Genomic DNA, 13,244 nt, shown 5'->3' on the forward strand with positions numbered 1-13,244 from the left:
CCCACTGCCAAAACCTACAGCCTTCTTTAAATATACTTATGAATATATGAAAAAAAAAAAAAAGATATTCTGTTTATTTTTTTAGTCCTGCGTGTTTTTCTCTATTGTATTTTTATCAGCCAAACAGTGGTTATCTAACAAAAAAACCTTCCCATACCTCATGTGGATCACCTAAAGCTTCTCCAAGCATTTTCTCTATATTTCTCATAATAGCAACCTTTTGATGAGCTTTCAGGGGGTATTCTATCCTTTTTGGGGTGGGTGCACCCTGTAAAGCAATAAACAATATTGTATATTATAAATCTACATTGTCACAAGCTATCAAGCAGCAGAAAAAAAAAACTGCATAAAGCAGTTTAACAATGAGTGCAACTCTTCCAAATGTGCCTGAATAAATCTTGAAGACTTAAAATATAAATAAGTAAACTGCAAATCAATCAAAACTGATGGCAAGGTAAAAATAAATATTTAACCTAATTATAAAACACAGATCCTTTCAAAGTATAATTTCACTTTTAGAATGTTTTATTACTATTGTGTAAACAGAAAAATGTAATCCATTTTGAACAACAGACATGAAAATGAAATTACATATTAAAACATTAAATCGGAAGAGAGATAGGCATGTAAGTCAATCTTCTTCTTCTTTGAGACTGTGATAAATGGAAAAACTCAAGACTTTAAGCAGCAACTTTAAATTGACCCTGTATGAGCATGTCTGGGTGTGTACAAGAGGTGTTCATTGCGAGAACAACCTTGCACAAGACACTACATAGAAAGGCTCTAGCTCTCTTACCCTGAACTGGAATTTAAATTAAAACTTTAAAATCGTCAGGTTATTTACCTTCAGTTGAGCACCACAAACTCAGCTGCCTACATTGATTATCCTCTTGTCCTTGTTATTATCTGTGTAACATTTTAAGTACTCCTAGACCAATTCTATTCTGTGTGTATATATTCAGAAATTGTTCTTTCTACCTCGCTGACAACCGTTAGCGCACTGGCAGTTAGTGAAAAACGAGGAATTGTCGACGGTAGGTTATTGGCAAGTGGTTTATTTAAAAAAAAAAAAAAAAAAACACATTTTTATTTCCTTACATTTTTTACTTTACTAAAGTAGTTTTCCAGAACACAGTTTAACTTTCAGTTTACTTTTCACTTAGGATTTTGGTTCTTTTTATTTCTATTACTGAAATTATTTTTTTAGTCATTGTAGTTATACTTTTCATTAGACAGAATAACCTTGGTGCAAGCTTGACAGGGGGCTGTATATGTACTAAGGAAACAGAATTCATGAGGCAGCAGTAGCATTAACTACTTCATAGCCATGCTACCAAAGAGGCAACTAAATCAGAGTTAAAATTATTGCTACTCAAGGACTCTATAATTCTGTAATTCAGCAAAGCTAATGGGTTCACCAAAAAGGGCACAAAAGTTAGATAGATTTGGGTTAACATGATTTACTATCACAAACAACATCTCCAGTCTATTTACCTGCCTTTCCTTTCAGCCTCCAAAACAAGGGTTGGATGCAGCTTTGATAAATCTAATGGAACACTGGCAAGGAATGTGTGGGAAAGGCCAACTTCAGTGACATCCTCCTTCTGAGCCAATGCACATAACACGATCTTGTCATAACTAACATCCTTTGAACAATATGGATATATCCCGAATTCCAGCAATGGAATCTCCTGGACTAAGAAAACATTTGTGTACATGAGCCAGGTACAGAACTGTGGATTGTGTAATCATAAAAGTGGACAGAAAAGCTAAAAATTAAATGCATCCAAATAAAAACATAAAGGAAAAAAATAAAATATCAAATATCAGAGCCCAAGGAATTTCCATGAAGAAGGCTGAAATTCAGAGACATCTCTGCTCAATTCAATGGCCTGAATTCCATTGACACTAAAGTTAAGGGACTTACAAGTTTCAAGAGAGCGCTAGCAAAATCTGGAATGATTGTGCACTTTTTATTAGACTGTACAACATGTACTTATGATATTACAGAGTATTAGAAAGGGGAGGGCAGCAGGTTGTCCTTGGTCATCAAATGGTGACTTGACGATAACGGTCCTTCCACCACTAGTAATATCTTTACCCTGGTACTCATTAATAATAGGATTTTCTCAAGAAAGAAAGACCCTTTGTGGCTTTATACTATCCAAAGGCTCAACCAACAGGATAACGTACTGTAGCTAGGCAAATTGAACAGTAATCCTGATGTAAATGCCTTCGACTCTATGAGCTGGGAAGTCCCTTAGGCTCAGATATCCTACCAAACCGATTGCTATACCGAGACTTTTACATAACCTGATGACTGCAACAGTCCTGTGCAATGCAATGAACACAGACCCCTTCTCCATCCAAACATGGATCAAATAGGTGTGTGTCATTATGGAAGCAATTTCCACTGTTTAGCTCCATATTACACTGCCTCTAATCTCAGACAACTCTACCTGTACTTTGAAACCATTTATCAGTTTGATGAGAAGCTTTCAAACCTATAAAACAATTACTAAAAAACTTCAGTATTCAGCAAGCTATGCCATTTTTGCCCATTCTGCAAAAGAATGCCACAATACTCTGAATATCTTTGCCGAGACCTACAAGTGTCTAGGATTGTCCCCTCAACATTTAGAAAACAAAGATTCTCTAGCAAGGGAAATCCACATCTCGGAGGGAAATCCGATTTTTTATTTGACCATTTTCAAAACCTTGGTAGCCAACTTTACTTTCCCAAAAGCCAGTCATCAAGGAGGAACACACCACATAATTTGTGCCAGCTACTCCTTCAGGTCAGTAATCAGGTCTTCAATAACTGTAAGTTTAAGAAGGAAATTAATCTAATGGTCAGTAAAGCCACTTGTGTCACTACTATCCTTCATGTCAATGACACCTAGATTTCAACTGATGTTACCTAAAGTCTCAATAGATTCCATCAGAACTACCTCCAGATGATCCTCTACATCTATAGAACTAACTCCGCTGCACTGCATAAGAATGCCTAACTCTTATCTTCTTAGGTGATCCAGGGTGGCTAGAGGAAATTATTTAAAGATACTGTTAAGTTCTACCTTAAGAAAATATCAAACCATCACCAACTGAGATAGCTTTGAAACAAGACCTTCTGCACTTAATAACCTATGACATGTGTTTCTACAAATTAACTTTTCAGCTAAGGTCAAACATACTGTATAACCTTGATGGTAGTCATTTTCATTTTGAACAACTTGAGAAAGAATATAAGCCTTTTGCTAGCCCTTCTGCTCTCGCCAGTGGTCTACATGTATACTTCTTGGGTATAAACAGGTTATTTAAAATTAACTGGTGCAAATAAGTCTCTGCTCATAATTGTGTGTGGGTGTGTGTGTGTGCACCCTGACTAGGGTTTCATCTGGGACTGGGTCTTGCTATTTGTGAATTGCTTCTGTGGTTGATAAATGGATGAAACTTAGACACTACTGCATTTTACAATACTATTTTATTATGGTACCAAGCAGTATCTATACACTTTTGCCAGATACAGCATGAGACTACTGCTAAACTGGTTTTCTTATGTGGGTTAAGTGGAAAACATTTGTAACTGCAGTAGATATTAATGAAATAATGTCAATGTCAATTTATTTATATAGCACATTTAAAACAAACATAGTAATGCTGTGGCCAAAGTGCTTTACAAAAATAGAACAAATTAACATAAATAGAAATAAAATATATGAACATAAAATAAAATACATAATAAATAGAAGTAATGTTATATACAGGTGCTGGTCATAAAATTAGAATATCATGACAAAGTTGATTTATTTCAGTAATTCCATTCAAAAAGGGAAACTTGTATATTAGATTCATTCATTACACACAGACTGATGTATTTCAAATGTTTATTTCTTTTAATGTTGATGATTATAACTGACAACTAATGAAAGTCCCAAATTCAGGATCTCGGAAAATTAGAATATTGTGAAAAGGTTCAATATTGAAGACACCTGGTGCCACACTCTCATCAGCTAATTAACTCAAAACACCTGCAAAAGCCTTTAAATGGTCTCTCAGTCTAGTTCTGTAGGCTACACAATCATGGGGAAGACTGCTGACTTGACAGTTGTCCAAAAGACGACCACTGACACCTTGCACAAGGAGGGCAAGACACAAAAGGTCATTGCTAAAGAGGCTGGCTTTTCACAGAGCTCTGTGTCCAAGCACATTAATAGAGAGGCGAAGGGAAGAACAAGATGTGGTAGAAAAAAAGTGTACAAACAATAGGGATAACTGCACCCTGGAGAGGATTGTGAAACAAAACCCATTCAAAAATGTGGGGGAGATTCACAAAGAGTGGACTGCAGCTGGAGTCGGTGCTTCAAGAACCACCACGCACAGACGTATGCAAGACATGGGTTTCAGCTGTCGCATTCCTTGTGTCAAGCCACTCTTGAACAAGAGACAGCATCAGAAGCGTCTCGCCTGGGCTAAAGACAAAAAGGACTGGACTGCTGCTTTCTGATGAAAGTAAATTTTGCATTTCCTTTGGAAATCAAGGTCCCAGAGTCTGGAGGAAGAGAGGAGAGGCACAGAATCCACGTTGCGCGAGGTCCAGTGTAAAGTTTCCACAGTCAGTGATGGTTTGGGGTGCCATGTCATCTGCTGGTGTTGGTCCATTGTGTTTTCTGAGGTCCAAGGTCAATGAAGCAGTCTACCAGGAAGTTTTAGAGCACTTCATGCTTCCTGCTGCTGACGAACTTTATGGAGATGCAGATTTCATTTTCCCACAGGACCTGGCACCTGCACACAGTGCCAAAGCTACCAGTACCTGGTTTAAGGACCATGGTATCCCTGTTCTTGATTGGTCAGCAAACTCGCCTGACCTTAACCCCATAGAAAATCTATGGGGTATTGTGAAGAGCAAGATGCAATACGCCAGACCCAACAATTCGGAAGAGCTGAAGTCCACTATCAGAGCAACATGGGCTCTCATAACACCTGAGCAGTGCCACACCCTGATCGACTCCATGCCACGCCACATTGCTGCAGTAATCCAGGCCAAAGGAGCCCCAACTAAATATTGAGTGCTGTACATGCTCATACTTTTCATGTTCATACCTTTCAGTTGGCCAACATTTCTAAAAATCCTTTTTTTGCATTGGTCTTAATTGATATTCTAATTTTCCGAGACACTGAATTTGGGACTTTCATTAGTTGTCAGTTATAATCATCAACATTAAAAGAAAAAAACATTTGAAATACATCAGTCTGTGTGTAATGAATGAATCTAATATACAAGTTTCACTTTTTGAATGGAATTACTGAAATAAATCAACTTTGTCATGATATTCTAATTTTATGACCAGCACCTGTACATAACAAAATAGAAGTAATGTAATATAATCACAAAGAGGAAACCATCAGTATTACTGAAGGTCACGGAATGCAAGTGAATAGAAATGAGTCTTTACAATTGAACGGTTTAAAACAAGATTAGACGACTCCTTTATATGATGAAGTAAAGAGTTCCACAGGCGAGGTGCAACAGCTGCAAAGCCCTGTCCCCCTTGGTTTTACACTTGGTACGAGGGACAACCAGAGACAGCTGACCAGAAGATCTATGCACTCTGGATGGCTGGTGTAAAACACACAATTCGGATAAATAGGCAGGAGCAAGCCCATGTAAAGATTTAAAAACTAGCAGCAAGATTTTAAAATCAATTTGAAAACTGACAGGCAGCCAGTGTAAAGAAGCTAAAATAGGAGAAACCGAGTCATACTTTCTTGCCCCAAACAGAAAGCGAGCAGCAGCATTTTGGACCAACTTTAACCTGTGTATCAGGGATTTGTTAATCCCAGAATACAGCGAGTTGCAGTAATCGAGGCGAGAAAAAATAAACGAATAATTAGCTATCTCAAAATCCCAAGAAGATAAAAAAGGCTTTATCTTACCTAATAGACGAAGTTGGAAAAAGCAACTCTTGACTACAGAATTTACTTGTTTCTCAAAAGAGAGGTTACTATCAAAGGTAACACCAAGATGGCGGACTTGAGGTTTGGAAAAGACAGAGAAAGAGCCGAGAAATCCAAGACCAATTTTGGCTTTAGCTGATGGACCCACTATAAGCACCTCCGTTTTATTTTGATTTAGATCAAGAAAATTATTAGCCATCCAGGATCTTAATTCAGACAGACAGTTGTGGAGTTGATTTGTTGTAGAGTTGCAGACAGGAATATAAACCTGAGTATCATCAGCATAGCAGTGAAAAGAAATGTTAAATTTCCTAAAAATAGCTCCAATATGGAGAATAAAATAGGACCCAAAATGGATCTCTGAGGAGCACCATATTTAAGAGGAGCAGTAGATGAAGAAGAGGAATTAAAAGTCACTGAAAAGTGTCTATCAGTTAAATATGACCTGAACCAGTTAAGAGCAGCCCCTTTAAGCCCAACAAGATGTTCTAGCCGCAACAGCAATATCCCATGGTCAATAGTGTCAAAGGCAGCGGACAGGTCAAGGAGAAGGACTGCCGCATCACCTGAGTCAGTAATAAGAGATGTCGTTGAACACTTTCAGGAGTGCCGTATCAACACTATAATAACGCCTAAAGCCAGATTGGTAGATCTCAAATAAATTATTGGAGTTAAGGTGATCAACCAATTGATTATAAATAATTCTTTCTAGAATTTTAGCCAGAAATGGCAGTTGGGAAATTGGATGAAAATTAACTAAAACTCCAAGATCTAATTCTGCCTTTTTTAAGATGGGGACGGACTGCAGCATGTTTAAAACATGAGGGCACAACTCCTGAACTAATAGAATCATTGATGATGGCTAATAAGGGTGGGCCCAACACATCAAAGGCTTCCACTAAGAGACGTGGTGGTACAATATCCAGAGGACTGGGGGCTGGTTTAAGGGTGTCAATAGTTCTTTTTAGCTGTGAAAGTGAGACTAGATCAAAGGATTCTAAGACAATGTCATGATTAACAGTGTAAAGTTCATAGCCCATTTGAACAATGCCACGGCGGATAGTATCGATTTTGCTTACAAAGGATGATAGAAACTGGTCACATGAATGAATAATGCTATTTGATCCCATCGCAGAGTGGGGGTGAATGGCCGCATTAATTGAATTAAGTAAGACCCTAGGATTCCTTGAATGACGGGATACTAAAATCGGCAAAGAAGTTTTGTTTCGTTATCTTAACTTCAGTCTGGAAATTGAAAAGAGAAGTCCAAAAAATCTGTTTAGAGACAATCAGTCCATCTTTTTTCCAACGCCGTTCAGCAGTTCAATAGGCACGGCGCAGTGATCGTGTATTTTCATTTAGCCAGGGAGCAGGTCTACCCTTATTACTGCGTATCTTGGGTGGAGCAATTGACTTTAAAATCGCTTTACAGGAAGAATTAAATTTTACGACAGAATCATCGATACCATTATTTTGGTCATGCACATAAAGACTAGAGAAAATGGTTTTAAAATCAGATATAATAAAAGAATTTAAAAAGCGCGAACAGTGTGGGGGACAGCTATTTGTCGGGACATCGACAGTAATATTCAGATCCATCATTATAGAAAAATGATCAGTAAAAGAAACATCACATAAATCAATATTATTCACTGAAATATCACGAGTAAAAACGAGATCGAGGGTGACCGAGAGAGTGGGTTGGTGTATTAATATGCTGTATAAAATCAAATGAGTTCAAAAGTGATAAAAAGTCGTTGACCAAAGGTTTCGATTGACAACAAACATGAATGTTGAAATCGCCTACAATAAGAACTTTATTATGAGAGAGGGTGATATCAGCCAAGAGACCAGAGAATTGACAGATGAAAGTTTCATTAATTACAGGAGGTCTATAAACCTCGGCAAACAGTAGAGAAGGGGAGCTGCACTCTTCGAATAGTTGAAGTTCAAAGCTGCTAAAAACGGACCCCTTGTAAGGCTCTGACACAAGAACATACTTTTAACAATAGTGGCATTGCCCCCCCTCCCCGACGAGTCAGGCGAGGAGAATTTAAAAATGAATAACCTGGTGGAGTCATGTCAGTAAAACAAGAAGAGTCACCATTTAAAATCCAAGTCTCAGTGATGAAGAAGAATTCCAGATTATTTGAGGTAATAAAGTCTTGCAGAGTTGGCACCCTGCCCGGGATTGGTTCTTGCCTTGTGCCCTGTGTTGGCTGGGATTGGCTCCAGCAGACCCCCGTGACCCTGTGTTCGGATTCAGCGGGTTAGAAAATGGATGGATGGATGGAAGTCTTGCAGAATAAAAGTTTTATTAGACACTGATCTCACGTTCAAGAGAGCAGCCTTGATAGATGTAGAAGAGCTTGTTGCAGGATAAGCACGGGTGAGTGTGCGAAGATTAGCAGTGTTTACTACTCGATTGCAGGCCGAGGAAAAGTGATGCCGTCTTGAAATGGAGAAATTAAATCCGGTGTCCAGCGCCCATGAACCAGTGATGGAGTCCTGAGCAGGAGAAGATGGGTCATAGACGACTCGCAGGCATCGGGAATCAAAGCTCTGGGACTTAAGTCCGCGTTGTTTAACAGCAATTCCGGCTCTTTCCCCACGACGGTGGCGGGTGTGTTTGCGTCTCCGAGGGGCATTCAACTCACTGATACAGGTGAACACTGGCGTCCAGGTAAAGAAATCAGGAGATGAATAAAACAAAAGGTGGAGGTTCACAAAAAATCCAACCAGGAGATGAAAATTGAGAGGAAAGCAAGCCAGAAAAAATGTTTAGTAAAGACTCACGATCATAGGACAATGGCCGTTGGGATAAACTAAAACATAAAAACAAAGTTAAAACATAGACTAGAGAGACGAGCAGACAGCCAGCCACACCAGTTGGCACCATCTTCGAAAGAAGTAAAAATGCCTTGTGAGCGGGATTAAACAGAGCCAGCAGGAAGAAAATGTGCCAAAAGCACCTTAATGAGAAAATGATCACAACTGTTTTAGATGCAGAAAAGAAACTCGGAATACGATTTAGCATCCCCATACCCAGCTGTGACTGCAATATCATCTGCTGCCTAGTATATCCTGAATATGGGAAAATGCTGGACATAGTGTCACAATGAGCAGATACTGCAGTCCAATAGTGGCAAAAGTAACAAAAGGTGCTAGTCACATCAATAGCACAGGTGACATGCCTATTATCTGTTGGTAGCATGTGGTAATATGAACAGACACAAAATACATGGTGTCACATGTATGCATAGGGGACAGTATAAGGACATAGATGATTGTAATCTTCCACTGGACAGCTGGAAGGCACAGTCGACTAATGCCTTTTCTCATCTTGTCTCTGCAGACCAGAAGATTGAGAACCATGACCCATTCAATGTTACTTCTGCTTTACACTAGCCTGGACTTGCCTCTTCCTGCCAAGAATCTTTATCGTTGGAAGCAACACCAGTCTATCTTGGAGAGTTGCATCGTCATGACGTTTCTTTTTTCTTTTTCAAAAAGCTATACCTCACATTTTATTTGAATATACATGATTAGCCTTCTAGGTGCTCCAAAGATTTATCATCTCTATCTGTATTTTGTTACAATGAATAAAAAAAAAAAAAATGATCTGGCAAACTCTAACCTTTTCTGGGTTACAAACATAACACCTAAAGACACACCTCCACCTCTAGACCTATGTGATTAAATACTGGAATTCTCTCTTTTTTGACCTAATAACAACCCAGAGGTGCCAATGGCATGTTCAAGAACCAGGTAAAATGGTTGTCTAGAAGATGTAGAATATAACCCTCTTGTATTTATGGTTTAATTAATATTCTTTTTGTAAAGCTGTAGCATTTTGCAGCATACAGTAATCCATCCTCCATCGCGGGGGTTGTGTTCTAGAGCCACCCGCGAAATAAGAAAATCCGCGAAGTAGAAACCATATGTTTATATGGTTATTTTTATATTGTCATGCTTGGGTCACAGATTTGCGCAGAAACACAGGAGGTTGTTGAGAGACAGGAACGTTATTCAAACACTGCAAACAAACATTTGTCTCTTTTTCAAAAATTTAAACTGTGCTCCATGACAAGACAGAGATGACAGTTCTGTCTCACAATTAAAAGAATGCAAACATATCTTCCTCTTCAAAGGAGTGCGTGTCAGGAGCACAGAATGTCACATAGATAGAGAAAACAATCTCTAGCAAACAAATCAATAGGGCCGTTTGGCTTTTAAGTATGCGAAGCACCGCGGCACAAAGATGTTGAAGGCTTTAGCTCACACCCCCTCCGTCAGGAGCAGGGAGAGAGAGAGAGATAGAGAGAGACAGAGTTTGCTTTTCAGTCAAAAATCAATACGTGCCCTTCGAGCTTTTAAGTATGCGAAGCACCGTGCAGCATGTCGTTTCAGGAAGCAGCTGCACAAAAGATAGCAACGTGAAGATAATCTTTCAGCATTTTTAGACGAGCGTCCGTATCGTCTAGGTGTGCGAACAGCCCCCCTGCTCAATCCCCCTACATCAGGATCAGAGAAAGTCAGCGCAAGACAGAGAGAAAAGTAAGCAATCTAGCTTCTCAGCCATCTGCCAATAGCGTCCCTTATATGAAATCAACTGGGCAAACCAACTGAGGAAGCATGTACCAGAAATTAAAAGACCCATTGTCCCCAGAAATCTGCGAACCAGCAAAAAATCCGCGATATATATTTAAATATGCTTACATATAAAATCCGCGATGGAGTGAAGCCGCGAAAGGCGAAGCATGATATAGCGAGGGATCACTGTATTAAGCATCACTTTCTATGGGTTTGCTCAATTTTTAAGAATGTAAGCGATTTTGGTTTGCTGCTCCTATAGTATTTTGATATTCCTTCAAATTGTGTCATTTGCAGATTTCTCAAGTTTATTAATCAATGACGTTAATATAAATTGGAAAGAGTAAGCACAGATTTCAGAGCATCTCTACTAATGGCTTCATCATGTGTGAAGCAATCTTCTCCTATCCCTGGTTGTTTAATCAGTTTAAATTCTAATTTCATAACTTACCTCTAATGTATGTGACTTCTAGAGTTAGAATTAACCTTTAGTGCAGATCCATATCAGACAATTTCTAAAAGTCAAAGTTGTGTTGTATGCTTTGCATGTGTTTTTTGAGCAGTTTGTTTAAAAGAAAAAAAATTTTTTTAATTGGTTGGTTTAAAAGGATCTTCCTTTAATGAGGCCATACAGGCTGTTATTTCTGCTTATACTGTTCTTTCCATAATCGACATGGGATTAAGGTTTATTAGTCTATAATTATTGAGATCTACTTTAGCCTTTTTGTGAACTAGCGGTTACACTAGCAAATTTTCAATCATTTGATATTTGTCCAGTCTAATTTGGGATATTCTTCAATCATTTTCCATATTCTGTCAATGCTAAATTATCAACTTCAAAAAATATTTGTAAAAACAGTTTGATCATCAACATACCTTGTACCAAAAGTTTACTGTTATAGTTGTCCCTCCGTTTAATAATGACTCAATATGATGCCACCTGTAATACAAAGATAATAAAAACTGTAATAATAATAATAATAAATATATGTTGCACCACTGTGAAGTCTATAAGATCCATCCATCTAATCACATTTGTTTTCCTATTTGTGTTTCATTTTGGGACAAATCTAATCCAGAGCTGTTTCCTGTCCCTGTTGGCTTCTAGCAACCCAGAGAAGGACAAAGAATATTTAGAAAACTGAATAAAATGACAGCTTACAATGAACCAGAGGTAGTTAGTGTAATTCATTCCAATACCAATAGCCGAATGGCAAGTATTTTTTTTTTTTTTTTTTCCCAAAAACAGAAAGCATTAAGAATATCTCTTACCAATACATTGGTATGTAAAGTACATCTCCTGGGCCCACTACAGCTTCATACCCAGTAACATTTTTAAAATTAGGATATTTTTCATAATCTGGGTTTTCAAAATCAACCTGCAAAATAGAAATTGTAATTTCTTAGAAAAAACAACTTACTAAAAATTAATAAATGTTTATTGTATAAAAAAAAAAATCTCTTCTTCATTTAAAACAAAATACAATAATATTATACACTATTCAAGCAACCTACAAAAAGTGTGAAATATTAAAATAATGAAAAGTGAACCATTTGACAAGGTTGCTAAATGTCGGATTGTTATATTCTGATAATTAGCTTTCTTATTAGAGTCTCACCTGGCTTTGCCGATCACAAGGATGATGAACTGGAAATGGATACAATCGATCAAACTGATCCGGCGGAAAGAGTATGCATCTTTTGTAACCTTTAATTTGTGCAAAAAAATTCTGCTGCTCATCATAGTGAGCAGGTGTTACATTACCTAAAATAAAACATGGCAATAAAATTAATATGGCTAACATCAAGTCCTTAATTATTGCATGTGACTCAAAGCCTGTTTAGTTTTTGTAGATATATGCTAAAGTAATACTCTACCCAAAAATATTTATATGTTTACAGTATATATGTTACCAAGTCTATATGTTACTTACCCCACATACTTTGTAGTGATGGCTGAGAAAATTTTAATTTCACCTTTTTATGCAGAATGAAGTAAAAAGTTTATAATATAACGGAACATAATGACGACCCAAGCTGTCCAATGATAAATGTCAAAAATGTCCATGGAAAAAGAATCTGTCACTTAACTCATGTCAAATAATCCACATGTTCATTTTCCAGTCTAATCATCAAAAGCATGAAAAATGCATGTATTGTTTGCTAAAATACAATCACACCAATACTGGGTACAATGCAGTAATGCTAATGCACACACACCCATACTGCTACAGTACAACCTAATCAGTTTTAAGAGTTTTTAAATTAATCTTATATGCATAATGATGGGAAGTTAAAGGGTCTAAAAGCATCCAGAAAATACCCATGCAAACATAAGGAGAATGTGCCAGATCTGCACAGCTCTACAGCAGTGTACCCCAGAGACAGTGGTAGTCCTGATTGAGAAACCATCTTTAAATATTAAAATAAAACAGCATGTATTAAGCATATAAAAACTGTTTCAGATACACTTCAGTTGTCTTGTAGGTAGACAGTCTTTTGGAAATTTCAAATGTAACAGTTTTAACAGGGGATTTTAGGATGGGTAATACTGCAATATTGTTGTATTTAAATTTTAAACCGAATCAAATGTTGGTATTTCAGTATTTTAACAAAGTGATAAAAATAATTGTGCTCAAAAACACAGAGAAATAAGCACAATGTTTCATTTGCCAGGCAAGAAAATATAATGC

General features: G+C 37.5%; 1 protein-coding gene across 1 annotated transcript in view; it reads right to left on the reverse strand.

Annotated features, from left to right (window-relative positions):
- Window positions 1–13,244, reverse strand: part of hif1an (hypoxia inducible factor 1 subunit alpha inhibitor) — a 35,728-nt gene that overhangs the window by 2,330 nt on the left and 20,154 nt on the right. The window contains exons 4-7 of the mRNA XM_028795494.2: window positions 12,171–12,316; window positions 11,824–11,930; window positions 11,428–11,491; window positions 158–268 (exon numbers count right to left, since the gene is read on the reverse strand). Of these exons, the coding sequence (XP_028651327.1) occupies window positions 158–268; window positions 11,428–11,491; window positions 11,824–11,930; window positions 12,171–12,316 (428 nt within the window). The remainder of the gene's footprint in view (window positions 1–157; window positions 269–11,427; window positions 11,492–11,823; window positions 11,931–12,170; window positions 12,317–13,244) is intronic.

Source organism: Erpetoichthys calabaricus, chromosome 2, assembly GCF_900747795.2.
Source record: "Erpetoichthys calabaricus chromosome 2, fErpCal1.3, whole genome shotgun sequence".
Taxonomy (NCBI): Eukaryota; Metazoa; Chordata; class Cladistia; order Polypteriformes; family Polypteridae; genus Erpetoichthys; species Erpetoichthys calabaricus.